The following is a 23,799-nucleotide window of genomic DNA, read 5'->3' as shown; positions in this document are numbered from 1 at the left end:
CCTCTAGGTGAAACAACAAGTCAGCTGAAAACGGAGCCCACAGCTGCTCTTATAGAGCACTGGTCACACACCTGTTCAAGCTTACAGTTAAAACTTGAGGAAACGTGGACACATATGCACATGTGGGCAGCAGGAAAGACAGGATTACAGCATAATATTAATATTAATACAAATATTCACAGACAATTGTAAAATTTAGGGAAAAAGACAGTGAATTGTTTGATATCAAAATGATCTGCCTGCACCTGTGTTTACAAAACAACACACTTTTGTAAACCACTCATAACACTAACCACACCTATGAGCGTTATTTGGGGATTGTGCTAAAACACTATTTTTCAGCATTTAGTAAATGTGGCCCTCACTGTCTTGTTCACTATTTATACTTAAAACACACTAAGGTGTCACTTTTGTTTTAAGCCTCTTTTTTTTTTTACTAGCCAAATTACATAGGAATGACCTTGCTAACCATACTAGCTAGCTAGCATTAGCATTACTTGGACCTCTAAAACAGTAGTCAAGAAACTACTGTTTGGACCAGAAATTTAGTAGCCTAGTCAGTATTAACACCAGGAGAATTACACAATTTGTATCCTATGTGCTTAGGCATAAACTTTTGTGCTAAAAAAGTATTTTCTGCTTCTTTAGCGTGTAGCTTTTGGCCTGAATGTACTGTTGTGCTAAACAGATTTGCTTTGCCAAAGAAACCAGAAAAGTCATTTTAAATCACTGACATGGTAATGGAAGACCATTCTTTAAAATGTCAACATTTTATTCTGTTGACAGGACACAGACTGAAATGTTAGGATATTTCCAAGTAGCCTTAATTTGAATTAGCTTAAGCATGTATAAAGTGCTAACCATTGCAAACATTTTAGCCAAAGCAATTTTAGCTAGCTAAAAAAAAGCTAATTTATATTTCAGGTAAGCAAGATGCTACTTACAAAACTACAATTAAAAAAAAAAAAGCATTGTCACATTTTCAGAATTTTGGTATCAAAAGCTATTGTAAGGTTCTGGTCACATTTCCATCCATCTTCTATGTACAGTCTTTTATGTTCCCTGCTTTCTTTAAGGGAAACAAACTAAAGCAAGTATAAAATAATGAATTAACACACTGGATGACATTAAAGAAAATAAATGAAGCTGGAGCATGAAAACAATGTCAATCCTACTGATTTGGCCTGAATTAGCTGGGAGTCATAGCCAAATCACCTGAGCCATTTCAAGTAAGATAGACTTTGACCTCTTTATTTTAGTCTATAAAAATCAGGAATCTGCCCATGCTCACACAAATCACAGGACGACATCATCAGATTGTTAGCTTTTCACACTTAGCAGCCTGAATTACTTAATTTGCAGGCATTTAAAACAGAAAAAGCAGCTGTGCTATATGTTGACACTGAAAACCATGTAAACAATTAATCATTTGTCACAGATTCAAATCTTGAACATCGACTAACAGTTTCAGCACTTGTTCAGTCCAAAAAATTGGAGCACAAACACTGACAGCACCTGAAGCCTCCCCACAGCAGCATCTGAGGACGTGCCAGAAAATAACAGATGCCACCAAAGCAAATGTTGGATGTTCAGCAGCTAATGACTGGATCCGCAGGCCGTTTTCCAGGTGACTTATGCTACCGCTCCACCGCTGGAGACAAGGATGAGTGAAGCCGCATTGATCTGCTGTTTCTCAAAGCAATCGATTCCACCGCATGGATCTTTGCCGTGTGTTAAGGTCAAGCATGTATGTGATCTTGCGGTCAAATTTTAATTAATGCTAATATATGTAGCATCGCATTACTCTGAGACAGCTAAACACCTGAGACATTTATCCTGCATTACTGAGTTTCTGTAGCTTCCAAGTTTACTCGACTGCAAGCGGACTGAGCATCAGTGACGCTCTAAACTAACAATGTGACCGGCATTCATTACAAAGGGAAACGTGCCAGTGCGAGCTGTTGATGCAGTGAGATGCCCACACGCACTGCTGTGTAATTTCACACGAGGTGAAAAAACAAAATAGACAGCGGCACAGGCGCAAAAAAATTAAAAAAGCTGCGCTCTTTTCTACCTTCTACTCCACATCCCCAGAAACAACTACCAAAACACTTCCCCTCTTCTCTTCCTCCTATTGTCTCTTTTTATGAGAGCTTCTCTTTATCAGAAGCTTCCTGACTCTTGAATTTCTTCCAATTTAGAAAAGACACAGAGAGAGGTTGAAAAAAAATTATATCAGTAAAAATAAGGTGATCGCAATAATGGCCTGTTCAGCAAAAGACTGTAATACCAGGATTACAGGAGAAAGACAACGTTTATCTTACTGTTACACCTCAACGCCGAAATCTACCTTTAACTGCACTCCGTACATTAGCAGAGAGAGAAGAAGGCTGACCCTAAAAATGTTCAAATTGCATTTAACACGTCAAAGACTGCGGCTTTCATTTAAGACTGGTGACGTGGGCTCTTTGAGTCTAAATAAAAAGTCTCTTGTTAAATGGATTTGACTGAAAAAATGATTGAAAAGCTATGCAGCACTTAATTAGCGGCGCTGAACGGCGCCGATATAACGAGGGGCCAGAATCCCATTTAGGTTAGGTACACAAAGGTTGGAGATAAAGCTTTTAAAAAACTCATGAGACATTATTATTCTAATATGTCCTCATTTAGGCCATTATTCCAGCCAGAGCCTTTTTTTCTAAACAGTTTATGTAAGAGCAGGAAGCACGCTCGAATAATAAGCCCAGCAGACTAATAATCTGCCAGTGTACGTGTGAATGCTATATTTTTGTTTAATCAGAAACAGCGGGGCGTTGTTGTTAATTAGATGCATCATCGGTGTTAATATATCTGTGTGGCATTAGCCGAAGCAGATAAGCGACTTGACGCTTGAAGGGCCGAGGCTAAAGCTAAAGCTCTTCGTTACAAAGCCACGCCGTTGCTCTGCTGCTGGCTAAAAGGCAGCAGGTTAAAGGTGTAGAGGAGTGCCTGTGTAATGGTGCTGTTTGTAGTGTGCTCACACAGCGTGCACACACTCCATCCCACCACAAAAAGAGGAGACTAAATTTGCACCAAGGCTCAGTCTCCTAACGTCACCGCTGATTAACAGTGCATGAGATGAGAGAGGCGAAGAGGGAGAAGAAGAAAAAAAAGTTACTGAGGAGTAATGGATGAGAAAATGATGAAATCTACTGATATGATGATGACCTCTCATTGCCCCTGGTGGTAAAAACATTTGCTCTGTGTAATCTGGTCCTGGGTGAGAGTGGACCGGACTTTCATCTTTCTCTCTGTCGTCCACAAACATGCAGCGCGTGAAAACATGAGAACAGCTGACACACACACAAACGACAAAAACCAAAAAAACTAATTTAACAAATCCTTTAATTGCCTGATCAATGCCTGTGGAGTATAAACGAGGCTGATAGTCGATCGAGGTGGGCGGGGTCGGGTTGAACGACCACGTGCTGACGCGTGCCATTGATCAAAGTGCACACTGTGCTAAAAACCAAGGATTAAACCATTCATCTGCAAGCTCCACCTTGAACCATTATCCTGACCCGCAAGCAAACCTGGCATAAGATACGAAGCAATACAAAAACACACACTACAGAAGTTTAAGAACATCCATCATTGAGCGTTAGGAGAGGCACACACAGCCGAGATAAGATGGTTTGTTTCAGCGGTTCTCTACGGGGACAACACGAGAAAACTAAGAAGAGCTCCACCTGTAAAGAGGCCCCATGCATCAATATTGTCTTACTTTGTGTTTTGCCAGCCAAAGTCTCATCCCAGCGTCTCAGAAGTAGCATGATGGTGCGGCCTGGGACTCCTCTCTCCCTCTCATAGCCTCAGACTGAGGGAGGCCGAACTAAAGTTAACATGAGAGAAAAGACAATATGATTATTGAATGTGAGTGGCTGCTGTTAAAAAACTAATTTTGAGCTCTTTTTCCTGACTGTACATAAACAGTGCTGCATTCTGTGTTATCACAGCTTGTCCCTGAGGGTGATGGCAGTCTCCCCCTCAAGGGTTTCCCGTGATTTTGCCTCTCATAACAGGCCGTGATGATGCAGAGCGGTCGAAAAATTGGAATAGAGCGGGAAGTGACAGGAAATGATTACAAATGTTATCCCTGTGGAAAAATTACACAATTACATTAAACTGAATCAGATCTGAGGAGCACCGAAACCTTTTCTTGTGGACAAATAAACACAGCTTTAAAAACAACTTTCACCCCAAAATCAAGTTTACATATTTTTACAATAGTGCTACAATATCATTTATCCATCTAGATGGTTTTGGTGTGAGCTGCTCTGTTCTGTAGATACCATGTTTGCCTTCTCCTGAGCGTACTGTCCTCTTTCCAGAAAATCAGAAATCCCCAGATCTTGTTGTGAACAGTTTCACGTAGGAACTTTCTTTGCATTCTAGTGTCCGTATCTACATCTGCCAACCGACGGAGGAGTGCAGCTAGTTGACATCACGGCTCAGCTGAGGGGGGGGACACTATTAATGTTTACATCCTGTCCTGCTGTCACAAGCAGGAGCCTCTACTCACAGGTAGAAGCGCACTTCCTCCTGCACAGTGATGTTTGGCAGGTGTGCTGGCTGGAAAGAATATAGTCCCCACATGAAACCGCTCACGTCCAGGTTTGTGGATTTTGTGATTTCTGAAAAAGCTGCATAAAGTTTTTATTTGCGTGGCAAACATGAGGTGAGTGCCATTTAATTCCAGAAAAGGACAACAATCTAGACGGATAAACAGTGCTCCACGTTAAAGGAAAAGAATTTCTCCCTGTGATTGACATAACTAATCACCTGGATTGATACCACATGACAAAGTCATTAGCCGGTTAACAGAAAGACGAGTTTAATTAACTTACAACCGGACAATAAAGTAGCCCTTCATTATTTTCAGGTGTCATTCTACCAGCAGGTTTGTCTTTGGCTAAACCAATTGCACTTAATCAAACAAATGTGTTTTACTCTCTACCAGGACACCTCATTAGGTGTGTGGGGTTTGCCGAAGTAAATACAGATGTTCGTGAATGGAAGGGTAAGATTAAAAATCAAGGCGCCGATGCTGAGCATTTATCTCCGCCCCCCCCCTCCGCATCCTAATCCCTTCAGCGGTGACTGTGTGACAAGGAGCTGGCACCGGGAACTCACAGCGGTTTTAGGTAAAATCCTCGTCGGGTCAAGGGGGTAAAGCAGCAATTTCGAGGTAATTGTACTCCACAGGAGCAGCTTCACTTCTGTTCCTCTGGAAAGACGTTTGGAGTCGCTCGTCTTCCCGACAACCGCCAGTCTGTTATTGCAGAGGGGAAAAGGGAGGACAGCGGGTTAGAAGCAGGTCACAGTCAGTTAGACTCTAATAAAGCCTTGCTACGCCTGGTCGACCTCTGACCCGCTCCCCTTAGAATCAATAAACCTGATTAAATGATGGGAACTTAAAATGCAAGAGCTGCCGTGCTCATGTGCACATCTGGACATAACTCTCAGCTTTGAATGAAAACCTGTTTGAATGCATCTCACAGCTCATCTTCAGCAAAGCGTGTGCGTGTTTGCTCTCTGATCCGAGAGGAAGCCAAGCCTAATATTTTAAATAACACATTTCCTCCAAATGCACTGCAGTACAAAAAAATGTCTTCTCCTACATCCTCTAACAACACCCTCAAACTACAGTATGTGCAGCATCGCAGGAATAAGAAACAGCTTCTGTTAATCCTCTTATACATAACTCATACATCAGGAGTCCATATGAGTGTCCAAATTGCATATGTGTGTGTGTTGGGGGGGCGAACCATACTTTAGGTAAATAAATGATTAATTGAAATATGTTGATGAATAATGAACCAGTCTCTGCGGGGTAACAGATTGTACTTTTCATATTTAATAGATTGATGGGCCTCGCACAAACTCTGACACCATGTACGCTCGCCGTTAAAGCACACTCATCGCATGCGCACCTGCGTGCCACAGAAGGCAAGAACGTATAGCAGATTAAGACATCAAAGAAGGTGTACACATGAACCTCTCTGGCTTTTTTTTATTCTACTATAGCTTGTTTCTGAGCTTATACTAATCCTACAAAGTCGCCTAAATGCTCTTCCGTGTACTTTGTGTACACACTCTCCTTCTCGTTGGACGGCGTCTGTGTCGATACAAGTCCTCTTAATCAGAGGATGAATTATTGAGTAGCCTTTTTATATCAGATCATGACCCATATTCCGCTCCCTTGAAGTGAATATACTGCCAATAAAATTGAGATGTGCTTTTTAAGTCGTCCCACATAGTCTTCCCGCTCGCTCTCGGGATTCAGACGCACGCGCCGCAGAGTGTTACGAGCTTTAGATGGAGCTCCGCAGACTGATTCCCTCATTTATACCCAGAAGATGGATGAGGTGAGGTGCCGTATTGCAGAATCACACTCGTGTGAATCCAAGATTTTTATTATTATTTTTTAGCTTGTAACTCAAAAATCAAAAATCATCTCTGCATATTTTTAGGTTCTGACTTCTGAAGCACAGGGTAACATGCAAGCGGTGCCCCGTGATGCTGTAAATCCCTAGATGGCGTGCATGCGGAAGTTAGCTGGATTGTAACGTATCTAAACGCTGTTATTGCTGGCTTCGTTGAGGCAGATGCGGCGCTCGGAGCCAGACGCAGGAGTTGCATTGTTGTCTCATTAAGCAAGCACATGGGGGAGAGAGAGAGAGAGAGAGAGAATCAGTGGGAAGAGGGGATAGGATTATGAATCTCCTTAGCCCCTGCTGTCTCCTCTCCTGGCCTGTTTATAAATGATGACTGCAAACACGCTGCCTGTGAAATCTCTTAAGCTCTGATTCAAGATGTTCTGCAGACTTTTTTTCCCCACATAGATCCTGTGGCATCGCACAGTTTCAGACACCAAAAATTTGACAGGATGCATGAAAAATGTCCTAGAGCCACCAACCATTAAGACACACCTGTTCAGGTAACGAGCGAAATAGGTGACAATGAACAAGGAGAGAACCTTAAAAGGGACAAGTCACCTCGAAATCTAATGCATGCCTTTTTCATCTGCCCTTTAATGCTACTTATTCATCTCCATTGTTTTGGTGTAAGATTTTTTTCCATCTCTTGAACATAATGAGGCTAGTTTGCAAAAATTACATTAAAAAGACTAAACATTAATCATGACCTGGCTACTCGAAGGAAACAAAGCAGGTTTCAGTTACTTTCATGCAGGACCTATTTTCTTTCCGCTGTCAACATCCATCAAGCATTATCACTACACAGAAGAAAGCCTCCTCCTCCAATGCCCCCTAAAACAATCTAGATGGATAAAATACACTGCAGAGCAGAAGAGAAATAAGGTTTAAACCATAATCTAACAATTTGAAGGAACAGCATACGTCTATCGTAAAAGTAAGAAAATGATCCGGAGAAAAAAAGAGCAGTTCTCCATATTTAAATAGAAAGGATGCTCAGCTGTAAACGTGCTCCAAGCAATTGCTCAATCCACCATCCAGCTGTGCTCGTAGACGTCTGCATTCCCTCTCAAAATCACAGCTCAAATCAGCTGTTTTTGATCACCGTACACAACATTCACATCACTGCCTTCCTGAACCACACACTGCCGGGTCAACACCAGTGCGTCTGAAAGTGTGCTTCTACCTGTTTCTAAACACTGTTTCGGGGTACATTACAGCAAAAGCAACGACAGCAGCGAGCCACTTGTCAGAGGCAGAGCTCGCGCTAGAGACGTCCATTTTGCAGCGTGGTGGCTGTGACAGCTTTGACAGACTACCTGAGCTTAAGTGCCCATCTGTAGCTCAGCTACTGAGGTCACATGTGTTTCAGCACCAAGCAGAATAGGTAATCGTCCTGGGTTGTGAGAGCAGATCCCAGGTGTCTGCATGTGTGTGTGTGTGTGTGTGTGTGTGATTGTGTGAGGGAGAGAGTCGATGTGAAAGTGCATTTTGCTGCAGACACACATTCAAATTTTATTCCAGCCACTGTCAACCGCAAGATAAGATTTAGTCATTCTCCCACCACAAAGCATTTTATTGGAGTAACAGAAGATAAAATTTTAAAAAATTCACCAAGAAAAGCACAGCGCAGTCCATCTCTTCAGGTAGATTACTTTATTGATCTACGTATATATTCCTCTCACACTAACGCACGCTGTTTTAAAGAAGAGCGTGGAGCAGCACTGAACAGATTTGGTAGAGCAGAAAGAAGAGTGGAGGTGCAAAACCCAAGGTGAAAGATGGGATGTTATTTCAGCATGTAAAGTTTTTCTTTTTGTTGTTTTTACATCATCCCACACTCTGCATCAAGGGGATTTATATTTTACATGAGAATTTTTTTTTTTTAACCAGAAAATACTACAAAGGATAAACGGTGGTGAAGTGTGAGGAAAATGACTGAGCTCTGGTAATCCGCCTGTATCCTTTTAAATTCTACCTCACCCTTATTACTGTACATACACATCCCGGACGAGTCTGCACACCCTCACACACACACACACACACACGCAAAACAGTGGGTCACTCACAAAAAATATATATATATATACATACATACATATATATATATATATATATATATATATATGAATATCTACATCCATTCATAATCATCCAAGACATGCAAAGGCAAGAGCATGGGTGGATTCAAGGGTCCGTACTCACCTATTTAACCCTTAACACTGAGAAATGTTAAATGCGATTTGGAAGGATGGAGAGATTGTGATAATCAAGGCTATTACATCAGCTAATTGACAAAGACGTCGCTTGAGTCTTTAATCCGCGATAGTGAAATCCCATTAGGATTCAATAGTTGAAAAAGAAATATTGAAATCAGCTTCAGTCCATTTAAAAAAAGAGAGAAAAAGGTCAAAAAAAAGTCCAGAATTTAGACCAGTTTTTTTGTTTGTATTGTTTTTTTGTTTTTTTTTGGATAATTGTTAATTATTTTGTTTTAGTCGTTTGGAATCTAATCCAGGATTTAAAGGGTAATTCCACAGGAAAACATCTATATCCAGAACGCCTTTATCGTGGTTGCTCGAAAGTCCTACTTCCCATCATCTTCGTGTAATGAAGAGGAGCGCCATTAAATCTCCTTCAGCACAAAAAATGGAAATACCAAACAAAAAAAGGAAGAAGAAGATGGACAAAGAAATGAGTTATGTGATTTTCTTTACTTTGCTATGCATCTGTCTATTTCTGTGCCTCTCTCTCTGTAGCTTGCACAGCACACACAGGCACACACACGCAAATTATTCCGTTACTTTTAAGCCAGCGTAGTGCAATAAAGCCTCGTATCTTCTGTTATTATTTTTTGGGGGGGAAATCACTTCTGGAAAATCTGCTTTTTCTATTTCAGTAAATGTGAACAGTCAAAACAGTCCCAATGCAAAATATCTAGCAAGTCTGATGCAAGCAAGTCAATGAGGTGTGAGTGGCAGGACATGAATACATATATATATATGTATATACATCTTATTTTTCTTTACACGGCAAATGAAAAAACAGCAACAACAGAACAACGTACGAATAAATAAGTGGATGGAGTCAGAGAGGGTGGGGGTGATGGAGAGGGGGGAAAAAGGATGTACGGAGAGGTGAATGAAGCCAGGTGAGTGGAAAAAAGTGAAAATTATGGCGGAGAAAAAAAAGGGAAAAAAGTCCTCTGGATGATAAAGCCAGGCTTTTTGTTTTTTTAGTCCATTCTCTTTGAGTGCTTGTGTGTGTCTGTCTGCAGAAATGAGAGTCAGTTCAGAAAGATATGAGACAGAGAGAGAGAGAGGGAGGAGAGAGAGGAAAAGAGGGCAGCAAAAAAAAAGGAGGCAGAGCACCGGATAAGCACAGATGACACCCCGACAGAATGGACTTTGAATTGTACTTTGACACAAACAGTGCGTCTGCCGCTCTTGAATCGGACCTTTTGCTCAGTTTGACCTTCACCTGATACACATGAAGCCAGCAAAAACTTGGTTTGCCAGCGGGCATTTCCTCTAATGAACAGATGTGGAGTTTGGGTGTCTGTCAATGTGCACGACTGCTAAAAAAATTAATAAATGAATAATCACGTGAGGGTGTGAGGAAGGACGTTGTGTACGTGTGTGTGGATTAAAAAGGGAAGGGGGGGGGGGGCACTTCAGATGTTTTAATGGAAGAACAGACTTTTTGTGCAACAACATGAAAATGACAAGACGATCAAGACGCGTGTCCGTGATGACGACCGGAGAAGGTGCTTGCTTGATGAGTCACTGTGGTCCTGATTGAGAAGAACACACTCGCACACACAAAAAAAAACCAGGTCTGAAAACACAGATGGAAGTGAGGTGGGGGTGGGTGGGTAGGGTGGAGGGGTGACGTAGAGAGGACATGGCATGAGGCAAGAATCAGCTGAGAGCTGGATGGGAGGGGAGCCGTGCCCAAGCTAGATCGGAGGCCAGCGAGCGTGTGTGTGTACGTGCGTGCATGTGTGTGCATGTCAGGTGTGCACCCATACACAAAACACCTCGCACACACGGAAGGAAAAAGGGAACAAAAGACTTTGAGACAGACACTAAACACTAAGTAGACCTACCTATGGTTAGAATTAAGAATCGGCCAAAAAAGATGCATAGGATGGTGGGAGGAAAAAAGAGAAGGGGGGAAAATAGGAAAAAGGTACAAAAGTGAAAAAGGCATAAATAGAAAATACAAGCAAGCCAATTAAAATGACTCTACTGGAGCTGTTTAAAGCGAAGAAATAAAAAAAATTTAAAAAAAGAACAGGTGGAGTCAAAAAGTAGCCAAAGTTACGGGTGGACAGTGACTGGAGTGGTGGGGTTGGGGGGAGGAGGAAAAAGGGGGGACGTTGAGGAAGGAGAGAGCGTGGGCTGCACAGGGATAGAAAGGCTGGAAGTGATACGAATGGAGAGGAAAGCAGGAAAGAATGAATGAAGGGGAGGAGGGGGGAAAAAAAGAGGATAAAAGGGGCCAAAAAAAAAAAATCCCCGTCCTCTTTTTCTCTGTCCCTCTGCCTCTCTCTCCCTCCTTGTCTCGCTCATAAACAGAAGAAATTGTTGACCAGGTAAATGGCGAAATAGATAAGAAGACAGAGGACCGAGAGAGCGAGCAAATGGAAAGGCAAAGCACCTCCCAGCAGCGCGATGAGGAAAAAAAAGAACAAAAAACGAAAGATAAAAGCAAATACTCCAGTGGCCTCCGTTGTCTCCAGTCTGTGTGTGGAAGGGGGGATTGGCTGTTGCCAGTTGTTCCCCTTCCCCGGCTGCCTTCTGCTTTCTTCTTTCTCTCCTCCCAAAAAAGACTTCCCATCCAGATGACAAAAAAAAGGAGGGGGTAATAGAAAAAGAAAAAAAGCAGCAGGCACAGACGTCCTTCTTTCTCTCAACTCTGGTCAGAAATCACACGCCACTCACACAGGTTAGACATTGTTGCAGTGGCAACGCACAGTATCACCAATATTGCTCAGCGGGAGGAAAAAAAAGGCATTGGGGTTGCTGCTAGTCAAACACTGCCTACCTCATGAGGAAGAATACTGAGCTGGAATTGCTCTGTCTCCCCTCTCCCGCCCATTCCTGCGAAAAAGATGGGAGGATGGGAGGTGGGCCCACTCACTGCATTAGTATTCATTGAAAGAGTGTGAGAGTGAGAGAGAGAGAGAGGGGAGAGAGACATGAGGAGGTGGAGGAGGAGGAGAGGGGGTGCCTTCCAACAAATGTCGAGGAACCAAACCGGTGTGTGAAACTGATAAGAGACTGGCTCCCCCTAGAGTCAATCATCAATACACGAGCAAGTAAACTGGAAGCACTGGGAGCGCCATGGGAACGTGCAGCACCCGTGACCTGACTTCAGGTCATCCAAACCTTTGATGTCAGAACCTGTGAGGACACGTTCTCTGCCTCAGTTTTGCAGCGTGCCTCCCAACGGCACGGCATTACTGTAATCCACTTACAGAACAGTTCAGTGCTCAGTCTTACAGATCAAATTTGCTTTTCTCTGAAAGGATTCCTGCGTGATGAAGCACCGTCATAAACCGATGGTGGACAAAAACATCAAAAGCCTTCTGGTCCATATTACCAAATTATAGGTGAATAATTACCTTGCAATGAAGCTGGAGGTGGAATGCATGTGAAACAGGTTCAAAATGTGGCAGAGGTTTTTCTGTCAATAGGCCAGACTTAGATGGACATGTCAAGATCAGATCTGTGATGACCATTTACAGAGTTTCAGGTATCTGTGGAAATACAATAAAACACAGTGAACTCTATGTTTTCACTATATACAACAGAGCAATAGCCCTAACCAATGCAGATACCTGACCTGGTCTCTTTTTTTTATCTGTGCATATGCTGTATGCTGTATGCTGTCTCATTTCTGTTATTTATTATGATTAATGCTTGCTTTTTCTTTAACCCCTGGAGGGTCTTAAGGACATTTATTGTCGTTAAGCACAAAGGTGGATGCATTTTTAAGACGCCTCCAGGTGTTAAGCACCGATGTGGGACAATTTCGTTATACTATTGTACACAGTGTGACAATAAAGAGCTAAAGTTGTATTTATCCTCCAAGGTTCATAAAGAAAACACCGAGCAGTGCCGGACATAAGCTCGTCTCTCCATACCTACATATGTATTTTCTCATAGAAAGGCGACATTACCAACGTGCGTGTTTTAAATTCAGTCCAAGTTACCTTAAGCTGTTGCAGGGTAACAACCAGTGGCAAGGAGGAAACGACAACGCAGTCAACTTAGGAGGACTTAGGTGTAACTATATCGCCGCCTTGTGGTCGATATGTAACAGATCGACTGTGCGGTGTGTGATTTAGCATGCCTGGCTCCACTCCGCTACAATCACAACACAGGTCAAAGATGGCAGCGTTGTCATCGCCGCTGCGAGTGTGTCGTGGAATCCTGAAAGAATTGCGTGCAATTCAGGGACCGAGTTACAAAAAGTCACTAGCTTACAACTATATTATGGACCAGTTTCGCAAGAATAAGGTAAGCATACCAGTAAGTGCGCAAAGCCTGATGTTAGCTCAGTTGCTAACTACTGCTGCACTGGGCTCGCATGACAGTCGTTGGCTAGCCCGATAACTATTGAATGAAAACGTTCCGTTTCGTTTTATTGGCGTTAAGAGGACATATTTAAGCAGTTTACAGCAGTGCTAACAGACCTGTTGCCTAACATGATGCTGAAAAGTGGTTGTTGTCTACTTGACACGTGCTTAAAAGCTGTAAGCAAGGTGACTGAAGCAGAAGGGCACGCAAACGTTAGCTAGCAGCTAATTAGCCTAAGGTGTCGCGTTTAAAATCATCAAAATCGTCGTTGATTCAAATTGTTAGTGTTTTTCACTCCATGGAAAACTCCAAGTTAAATATATTTGTGGGGATTTTTTTTTAAACCAAATGTATATCTACTGATATTCATATACTTTTGCATTTAAGTTAATTGGAACCAAAGCTGCTGAAACTACTCGCTTCATTAAAGCAGTCAGTCCAGACGACGTTATCTCCATCTAAGCGATTCTCTATCTATATTTAGCCGTACAGACATACACTGTGTATTATTAATGGTTGGGAGAGTGTGGCTTAACATGGGGCTTGAATCTGCAGTCACTGAAGCAAAACAGCTGGGAGGAACGCTTGTATGTCGTTTCGCATTTATCGTCCTTTAAAGGCATCCCAAGGCTTTATAATGTATAGCTGCTGGTCTGTGGGGACTAAACTAAACGCATATTGTCCATGCAGCTGTTAGAAATCCTGAAAGGGGGTGGGACACACACACAGACTGATGAAAGCATACCTGTTTATCATAAAGCGGCTATTTTCTATGCTGATTCCAGGGTACCTTCTACTTTATTCATCTGTATTTTCTTTATGGTAACTTTTTTTTTTTTGTAAACAACACTAGACGAACAGTTTCTCTTATTATGTTATTGTTTATCATCCATTTGTTTCTTTTATATTCAACCTTTCACAGGTGACTGGAGAAAAGTACTGCCGTGCCAAGCAGGAAGCGCACCATGCCTCACACACATACCTGTGTTTACTAGCTTCCACTAGAAACCACCTGGTCCTGCACAATCTTTACCATGGCAAGGGAGAGCGCAGCCCAGAAGAGGTGGCTGGTCTCGTGGGGCTCAGGTTGCCCACCCAGCCAGGAGGCAAAGGCTGGGAGAAGTGAGGACACTGGACAAACAGTCTTTAAAATCTTAAGAGTCGTGTGTGTTTGACTCATCTGGACAGTCGAGCTCATGTAAATCAAACTCTTTGACAGGTTGGGAGTTATGTTATGTTATGTGAGCTTTCTGAGAGATTATTTTACCTGTGTTCAAAAGGTAGAAAAAATCAGTGTACTGTGAAAATGTAAGCTGCGGTTAAAATCTGATTAATATATCGCCCCCACTACTAATCCACAGCTCTGTGTGTGTTTAAATGCAATGATTAAAAATAAATGTAAGTACATTTTTATTTTTGAGTTATTTCTATTAAAACAGGAATCATTTTGACACTTTTTCTGGAAGGATGTTTATACAATATAAATACATCATCAAACACGTTGTGTTATTTAAACTGTTAATTAAATAAGTCCTCTATTTTGATTTCATGTACTTAAGGAGCCGGTAAATACACTTCATCAGAAGCTGATTAGCTAGGATATTTAGCACACAATGTAAAATATGGCACGCTGATGAAGCTTACAGTGGACAGACTTTGCTAAGACTTATTTTACTCACTGTGTGTTATTTTACAAGTAACATAAATGTGTAGTTTTTTTAGTTTTAATCTGAGTGCATATTGTGTACTTTTTTTTTTTTTAACCAGTAACTAACCTCCCCCCTCTTTTTGAAACAATGGCTCAGCCTTAGGTGGTTTTGAGGTGTGCAGTGAATCCTGAATGTTGCAGATTTTAAAAAAAATCTTTAAGAGACTCAAAACTCCTAATCACTGCCTTATAGCCAATGAAAGTGCCCCTATAACACTTTTCCTTATTTTTTCTCATATGGGCACTAATGGACACTTCATTAGGTACACTTGTTGAACTGGATGTTAATGCAAATATCGAATCAGGCTGTCACATGGCAGCATATCAGTGCATGTAGGCATGGTGAAGATGGCTGAGCCCTCATTTCAATAAAAGGTGGTGGGAGTGCATGCAACAGTGCAAAAGTCTTTAGTCACCCTTTATTTTTCTAGGGAAATGGGAGTAGTAATTTATTGAAGCAAGTGCAAACACATAGAAATACAGTATATACAACAGAAATATCTTGTATGACCTTTATTCTTCAAGACAGCATGAACACTCTTGCAGTTTTCTTGTCATTTTTTTAAGTAGTTCTCAGAAATAGTTCTCCAGGCTTACTGAATGACAAAGCTGGCGTATGCCACATTACACAAAAACTAAACTGAAATTTGGCCCTGCACGGTACTCGATGTTTTAATATTGAAGTCAGTAATATCTATGAGCCAAATGTTTTTTACTGAGGGCATTGACCAAGGCCTAGTATAAGATAATGATATGAACTGTGCATCATACTAAGCTACTGTTTGGAGTCCCAGAATAAAAACGTGGAGCTGAAAATAAGCAGGTTGACCTTCAAGTTAAATTAGGAGCTCTTTGAAACTGTCAGCAAGAGAATAATGAGTTAAATAGGCCTACACAAGACATCCCATGGACTCTCCCATTAATTTAGGTCCACAAACCGGGTGACATCGGATCTTTGCCCCTCTGTCAACAGTTCCCTCATACAGTACATCGTTTTTCTGGCTAGTTTTATCCATTCCACTTTTTCATAAATCCTATCCTTCCTGTTTCCCTTACTCTGCAGTCGTGACTAACATTGCCTTCAGTCTGAATTTAAATAGACAAACCCTAAAGCAAAGCTCAAACTCACAGTTGACACACGGAGTAAGACGTGCACTCGTGTGCTGCCCCGAACTAACCCAAGCGCACAGCCCAGCAATCAAGGTCCAATGCGTACTGACAAACCAAAGGCTTGTGTGTCAAAAATTATACTGCACAGAAAGCACCCCACAGTTTCAGGCTTCCTGGAACAGACAGAATGAGGGAGACCCTGGCACTGCAGGTCATTCTGCTTTTCCGTGGTGAGAGTTTGAGGAGATGGCGTTAATAATAATGCAGCATCTCACGGTTATGCAATTAAATGCATGATTGTATGTATGCGGGGGCAACCTGGTAGTTCGTGGAGTAATAAGTGGTAGAAAATTGGTGACATGTTGATAAATTGATTCTCCAATTAAATGAAGTTAACGATGGTAAATGAAAACTGGCGGTGATACAAGTGAGCGTCAAGCTTGTACGAGGAAAACCTGTGAGAGAGAGAGAGAAGAGGGCGGGGACAGTCAACTCAGAGCGGAGGATGATTTTTTTTTAATCATTCCTTGGTTTGGAAAAGGAGGAAGCATCTCCAACTTCTGCCTCCGAAAAAAGAAAAGAGTCATTTGTGAGTCTGTGCTCGCTGGAGCGTAGTGCGCGCTCTTCGCTGGAGGAGAGGAGCATCTGGATATTGCTGTGAGTTACCTCTTGCAGTTCAAGATTTTTCCAGGAGTTGGGGGACGACATTTAAAAAAAAAACTGCCATACTAGAGAGCAAGCTGTTTGCAACAAACAGAAAGGCGAGAGGGAGGAGAAACAGAACTAAAGGAGCGGAGAGAGGAGAGGTGACTTGGCCGAAGCGACATGTTTGGCATGTTTAAGAATTCACTCTTCGGAAACACCGAGGAGACGGAATATAAGCTGCTCAGCAGCGAGACGAAGGTAAGCAGCGTGTGTGCTCAGACAAAGCTTTCTCGTTCTCACATGCTTTGCTCCTGCGATTTCCTTCTTCTGAGTCTTTATCCTTGGCTTTACGCGCGTGTGCAGTTACGATTACGCACAGCGATTCTGTCAGATTATAAAAGTGCGAGTTTCCCCCCTCTGGTTCCATGAATATTTCACCTTTTACTTAATTCTGTGCAGGTCGTGTTATTAGACTTTCGTTTAAAATTACCACGGTGATTAGCCTGCTGCTGCAGGCCAAACAGCCTGACAGTGACCTATGAGGATGCATGCTGATCCACAGCGTGGGGGGTAAAGTGTAAACCAGCCCCAGGTTCTCCTCCAACCAACAAGGCAGAAATAATTGAAGATGGTGACGCATAATCTTAAAACAAGAACATTCACAGGGGACTAAAATCGGAAAGACTGATGGTTCATGTTCGGTGTGGCTCACTGTTTCTTTCCAATATGGCACTCTGGATGCGCGCGCGCGTGTGTAAAGACACAGTAACTGTCGCTGAGGTGGAAGAGGATGCTGATCAGACCTGTATGAACTCTGATACGGATTGTAGGTGCTCTGATACACCAGCCATCCCTGCTGAGGAGAGTAACAAAGACTCAGCTCCACCATGCATAATGTGTTTGTTTTTCTTATGTTTACTGTAACCACACCGTGGAAAAATAACCGCAAACTCACTGATGTGTTAATAACTAAGGCCTCGCGGCTGTTTCAAGGTTATTCTCTCAGGCTCTGTGTGCCCACCGCTATAAATGTGCATGCAGTCATCTACTATTGGTCTTGACGCGCATGTTTTAAAAGTATCTTTGTCTGTTCATCTCCTAAATAGCAGCTAACTTTTGGGAGAAAGACAAAGGCAGGCGGACAAACAGGATTTCCAGCCCAACTGACCAGACAGGCAGGGAATTAAATGACCCAAACGGACACAAGCAGAGTCAGATCTGTTCTGACAGCATACTTTACATCTGTTGTCAGAATCAGAAACTCAAAAACAGACAGTTGAAGCCAGCAGTATGTGCACACATAACAGTTTGTTTGTTTGTTTTTTTAGATTGGAAGCACTTCCACTAACATTTAATCTTGAATTACAACCTTATTTTAATGGAGACCTGTCAGAAATACAGGATTCTTGCTAGTGAGTGATCATTTGTATTAACTGTCCAATGTTCAGTGTATCACTACACTTAGAAAACAATCTGGAGGCTCATTAAATCTCTGTACTTGATTGATGTTTAAAAAGCAGGTGCTGAAATCAGAGCTTGTCACATGATCTGTGGAGCACCTGTGTGACTCTGACACCCAACACGCTTAATTAATTCTGACACAGAATACAGACAAGCGCACACACACACAGCAGAACATAGAGTATTGTTTCAAAATAAGATGAACTGACGGGCACTTTAGCAGTCAGTGCTGATAATAACTTCAGTGTGCTCGGTTCAGGCGCTGAATAATTATCACTGTATAAGCTGGCATCAGACAGCCGGTAAACACACACATGCACACAAAAAGAGATGCATGACAGACAAATTAATTGCACTACTTAACTGAAGTCAGGCTCTGCTTTCTTTGTGTGTCACCCATATGCAACATTAATGGCGGTCCCACTGACAAGCTATACAGGGCAAAACCCCTGTAATTACTATGCAGGAGCCCGGGTACTCGTCACAAGTTAAAGTTTCACAGTAACTCAGCGTTATCTTGCATGTGTAGAGGAATAAATATGGCTATAGGGTCCTAAGGCCACTCCAGAGGATTTCAGGTCCTCTGTGGGTTTTAAATAAGATTATGAGGATAAAAAGGTGTTGGTTACAAAGGTAAAGCAAAAGGAAATGTTTTTTTAGCATCTGGGGATTTGATAGTAGACAAAGAATCACTAATTCAATTTGAAAGATGAAGTTATTTGCATGATATTTTTAGATTTGAATGTCCCTCCAGGGTAGTGAAAACATGCTCAAGAAGCCCACATAGGACTGAGACTGTGCAGTGGAAACTGTGCCCCGAGCCTGTTTCCATTGTTGCTTTTCTTTGTCGCTGTTATCACGTTGAGATAAACACCTTATCTGCAAAATAAACGACATATTTCACAGAGGCCAGCAGGTTGAAGTCACTGCATATTATTCAAAAGAAATGGATGACAATGATATAATGCAGTTAAATTTCAGTGCACGAACCTAATCTTACAAACGCAGAAGCATGTGCACAGTGTGACCGTGTCAGTGAGTAAAAAGCTGCTTTTGAAACCTGCATCACTCCATCAAAACCCATCCAAATTCCTGCTCCGCAGCATGGCTGAGTGACCGTGCTCCACATTAACCCCACTTAATCATATTTAATGTAAAACTGTTGCATCATATTAATGCTGTGAAAGAGAGCGCGCAGTGTGTGTGTGTTTTCTTTTTGCATGTGCTCTGTTATGTAAGACTGTGCGTCTCTTCCCCATTATTCTATGTAAGCCGACGGAGCCCTGCAGAGCAGAAGAAGAAATTAAATCAAATCCGTATAAATATGTTTCATCTGTATGTGCCCACTTTGGTCTCACACACACACAGACACTGAACTCTCTGTGTGTAAATCTCGCTAGTTCAGGGCTTCTGTCCTTAGAAGCAGATTGTCAGCATCAGTGTGTCAGAGGTGAATCATATCTGGGCTTGACCTCTGCTGCTCCCATCCCCAGGATGAGAACAGTGGTGTTTGCGTGTGTGTGTGTGTGTGTGTGTGTGTGTGTGTACAGAACAGGAGGTCTGCATTCGTGCAGCAGTGACTGGCCTGCCGATGCCTTAAGACGTCCTCCGATTTCCTTTTTCTTCCCTAGGATGGAGTCAGCTTTGAGGTGCGACGGTATGATGCTGCTAAGTTTGCTGCTGTTTCCTCTGAGGGGCGAACCTTCGACCAAGTAACAGGAGAGCTAATGAGGAAGCTGCTCATGTATATTGGCGGAAGCAATGAACAAGGTAAATCAACTGGAGAATAAATCCTTCAAGTGGATCACGTGCCACGTTCGCTGAGAATACCAAATTAAGTTTGAGCCAAGAAGACCTTCAGATACTTTCTTTCAGCTTTGCTGTCACCTTCCAAAACATATTTAGTGCCAATAAATAACAGCCATGAAGCACAAATTCACTGGACTAATAACTGCTGCCAAGTTGTAGTTTTCATAAGCGACAGACCATCATGATTTTTTGTTGAGTTGGTGGTCAATCCTGGAATTTATGAAAGAATAAAAATATTTTAAAAAGCTGCTTTTTTTCAGTTGTCTAAAAATATGATTAATCATACTTTTTTCTGTTTTAAGATCTCCAGAAGCAAGTTTGAGCCAACTAAATTTTATTTATATAGTATAATTCAGCTCCCCTCAATGGGCCTAACATTGCAAGGTAAAACCCTTACAATGTTAACCTCCTAGGACCTGGCGTCCACATATGTGGACATCACTTTTTGGGTTGTCTAGACCAAAATACTAAATTTTGCTCTACGAGAGCCTGATATCCACTTACGAGGGCATCATATTACGGACGTCCTCATATGTGGATCTCATTTTTCTCAGAAACAAAAATCAAGTAAAAAAATAAATCAGGTAATTCTTTGTTTTTACATTGATTAGGTCCCAATCAGCCCAAATAGCAAAGAGAAATTAAAAATGCATGCCATGAAAGAGTTGAAAAAGAGTTGAGAAAACAACAGAAATCAGACACAAGCATTTGGCAACAGTGGGAAGGAAAAACCCTGATTTAACAGGAAGAAAACACCAACAGAACCAGAGTGAGGGAAGGGAAGCAGCTGGGGGTGAGAGGAAAGAGAAGAGATAAAAGGAGAGCTTGAAGAGACAAGAAGTTAATGACATGCAGTAGTGGTGGTAAAAGCATTAGAAGTGAAAAGAAGATCTCAGTGCATCATGGGAAGTTCTCCAGCAGCCTTAGCCTATAGTAGAATAACTCATGGTTCAGGACCACCCGATCCACCTCCAACTATAACCTTTATCAAAAAGGCAGTTGTTTTGGCAGTTACTTTCAAACATTATCAACAGTAACTTTAATTTTAATGATCACTGAGATATTTAAAGAAAAATCCATGAATAGAATTACAAGTAAAATCTAAAAAGTGTGCCAGCTTTGCCTCAAAATATGTTTGTTTTCATTGCTGTTGTTAAATTCTGCAGTTGATTTCAATTCGGGATTCTTTGGATGCATCCAGCAAAAGAAAGTTGGCACTTTGAAGCACCCTAAAGCAATACAAATGAGCATAATGGAATCAACACATGGCTCAAACTTCAGGGCCAAACTTATCTTAAATAAACAGAATATTTTTACATAGCATTTAACTGGGTTGACTTTAGGTGACTCACAGATACAGATGTTCTCTGGTTCCCTGCTGTAGTTAAGGTAAATAGAAGTGCAGTGTGAAATAGACATTTATTTCACTGTTGGAGGTATGATTTACATGTGCTGCTTTGCAGCGTCTCTGTTATTGCTATCAGTGTTGCATTTGCATAATTTTGTTACATAGTCCACAAAAAAAGTGCACAGTTCCTGCCCTTTAGATTTGGGTAATGCCGCTGCAGGGAGAGAGTTTCTCTGCTGTCTCTTCCATGTTCCTCCTATTTTTGAAATTCCCTTTCCGTCTCACACTTTAAATCATAAGGTGAGGCCATGGGTACAGCAGCTCCCATCATAATGACAGTGTACCCGCGAAACGATGGGGTTTTCTCTCGCCGCTTGGTGGTGGCCATCCGCATTCCCACCAGCTACCAGCAAGAACCCCCGACTCCCACCGACAGTGCCATCAGGATTGAAGAGAGGCCCGGCATGACCGTCTACGCTCTGTATGTGTCATTTAAAGTGGTTCTATTACTATTATTACTATTTGATGTGTGTATACAGCAAGTGCTTTGAAATCTTTTTCAATTTGCAGGCAGTTTGGAGGCTTCGCAGGGGAGAGCGAGTACAGAGCAGAGGCCCTGCGTTTGACACGTACCCTGGGCGAGACGGCCCCCTTTCAGCGCAAGCAGTACTTCTGCTGTAGCTATGACCCGCTCAGGCCTTACGGACGCAGAAATGAGGTTTGGTTCCTACAGGAGGAGCCATAGACGGTCAGATCTCGTGCTAAATTCTTTATTCATTTTCCTCACTTACAGTCATGTAACCCTAAAACTGAGTTCGGGTGTTTACAAAAAGGGACAACTTGGGATTCAGTGGAGTAGTAATTTTTTCTCATTTCATGTCATTTTCTCTAATTTAAAGTCATGAAACTGGCCTAAAGTGACCGAACGCTTCAGAACAACTATTTGGAGTTCTGCAAAGTATGTTCAGCAATTTAATATAAAATAAATTCCATGAGTTCAAACAGCATCCACACTGCTGCTCAGATGTTTGGGGTTGATTTGGATTCATCTAAGGCGCCATGCAAGCAAACAAAAATGTCCTATATGACAATTAATGATTAATGAAATCGTGCATTATTTATGACTTTCAGTGGAACATCTATCTAGACCTATTGTGGTCAGTGTTCTGCAACCATCCATTAGCACATTTTGTTCTTTAAGTGATAATCAGGAAAAACTCGTTTTGTTTCACAGTTCAATTGCAAGTGCTGATTCAAGAATCAACAGCATTTGAGTGCTCGTTTCTTTTAAAAAAGGTTCTTCAAGCAGGAAACCAACAAAACCAAAGATTGCATAAAAAGGTGTGTGCTACTTCCTTAACCGAACAGAGCAATGTGGGTTTAACTGGAGCAGTAAGAAGTGGAAGGCTCTGGTAAACAGCTGAGAAAGAGGCCCGCGGTGCCTGCAGTCTGACAAACAGATGCCTCCAAAGTCCTCAGCTGGACAGTTTCATTAAGTGATTTTTTTTTTTTTTTTAAATTAAAAACAGATGAATCCAAAACAACTTTATTGATCTTCATCGATTCTCTAATCAAAGAGGAGTTCTGATGATGATGATGGCTGCTGAAAATGGGCCTGTGTCTCTACACAGATATTGCATTAAAAATCATTAAGCACATTGAAAATAGACAGAAAACATAAAACTGAAGTGTTTTTCTTTACAAAAATTTCCTGATGATCCCCAAACATTTTCTCCAAGATGGGGAGGGTACACTCACTGTCCACTTTATCAGATCTGTTCAACAGATTGCTGGTGCAAATATCTAATCAGCCAATCACATGGGAGCAACCTTAGTAGAATTGTGCATCCCCATTGGCCTCCACCATCATCAGATGTCAATCCAACAGTCTTTGGGATGAGGTAGAACAAAAGATTCACATCATGGATGTCAGGCCAGCAAATCTGCAGCAGCTGTGTGATGCTGTCGTGTCATTATGGACCAAAATCTCAGAGGAACATTTCCAGCGCCTCGTTTAATCAATTGAATGCAAAAGGAAATCTAAGCTGGTAGTCGGGCGTAGCAGTGAGTGTAGATCTAAAAGAAATTACTGTTAAATAAATTGGAAAGTTACTGGGATTTTCTTTATAGGCATAAGACTGGATGATCAAATCTAAATCCAAACAAATCAGTCTCGTCGTTTCCTTTTGGATTTCTGTGTTTGTCCTTGAAGGTATATAAAGTCTCAGTAGCGCTCCCGTTTCCATGAGTACACATGCTCCACACGTTCATGCTAGTTTACAACTTAGCGATGACTACAAAGAAATGTATAGCATTATTTAACGTACATGGTAGTAAAAACCAAACATCCTTTTCCTGAGTAAGGAACTGGAAAAAACAGGAGTTGAGCCATAAAGTAGAATTAATGTTCAGTCTCTGTGAGTGAAACCTAGATACATAGCCACTGGTGTCGATCTAAACTCTGTGATTATGCATTGGTCCTGAAAGCATTTGTGTGTAGTAAATATGTTGTTTTATTGCAGTGCATGATAATGCAATCATTACTTATTAAGATATTTAAACTGTGTTATGTGTACAGTGTGATTCTGTGATAAAACTGACCATATTGTTCAGATTTGACAGTGTTTAATATCTAATAAATATATTATTTAATTA

General features: G+C 41.7%; 3 protein-coding genes across 7 annotated transcripts in view; 2 read left to right on the top strand and 1 right to left on the bottom strand.

Annotated features, from left to right (window-relative positions):
* LOC102313818 (glutamate receptor ionotropic, NMDA 2B) overlaps positions 1-12,811 on the bottom strand; it is a 141,005-nt gene extending 128,194 nt beyond the window's left edge. Inside the window, exons 1-4 of one of the 5 annotated variants that reach the window (XM_005940750.3) lie at positions 12,697-12,811; positions 12,106-12,240; positions 5,173-5,311; positions 3,764-3,871 (exon numbers count right to left, since the gene is read on the bottom strand). In XM_005940750.3, the coding sequence (XP_005940812.1) occupies positions 3,764-3,790 (27 nt within the window). In that variant the 5' untranslated portion in view covers positions 3,791-3,871; positions 5,173-5,311; positions 12,106-12,240; positions 12,697-12,811. Of the gene's footprint in view, positions 1-3,763; positions 3,872-5,172; positions 5,312-8,681; positions 10,058-10,584; positions 11,618-12,105; positions 12,241-12,696 lie in introns of those variants that run through there. The other 4 variants (XM_042220232.1, XM_005940751.3, XM_042220231.1 and 1 more) reach the window with 4 other exon arrangements.
* A 21-nt stretch (positions 12,812-12,832) lies between these two features.
* Positions 12,833-14,827, top strand: fmc1 (formation of mitochondrial complex V assembly factor 1 homolog). The gene is made up of 2 exons (XM_005940753.3): positions 12,833-13,003; positions 13,986-14,827. The coding sequence occupies exons 1-2, from the start codon at positions 12,833-12,835 to the stop codon at positions 14,187-14,189; spliced, it is 375 nt and encodes a 124-aa protein (XP_005940815.1). The 3' UTR covers positions 14,190-14,827.
* A 1,506-nt stretch (positions 14,828-16,333) lies between these two features.
* LOC102313513 (heme-binding protein 1) lies at positions 16,334-22,670 on the top strand. Its single transcript, XM_005940749.2, has 4 exons — positions 16,334-16,784; positions 19,619-19,757; positions 21,445-21,625; positions 21,715-22,670. The coding sequence occupies exons 1-4, from the start codon at positions 16,707-16,709 to the stop codon at positions 21,887-21,889; spliced, it is 573 nt and encodes a 190-aa protein (XP_005940811.1). The 5' UTR covers positions 16,334-16,706; the 3' UTR covers positions 21,890-22,670.
* Positions 22,671-23,799: the final 1,129 nt, after the last annotated feature.

Source organism: Haplochromis burtoni, unplaced genomic scaffold, assembly GCF_018398535.1.
Source record: "Haplochromis burtoni strain Fernald_Lab_line unplaced genomic scaffold, NCSU_Asbu1 Contig_45, whole genome shotgun sequence".
In the NCBI taxonomy this organism is placed as follows: Eukaryota; Metazoa; Chordata; class Actinopteri; order Cichliformes; family Cichlidae; genus Haplochromis; species Haplochromis burtoni.
Note: the sequence above shows the minus strand (reverse complement) of the source record. Positions and strands in the feature narration are given on the sequence as shown.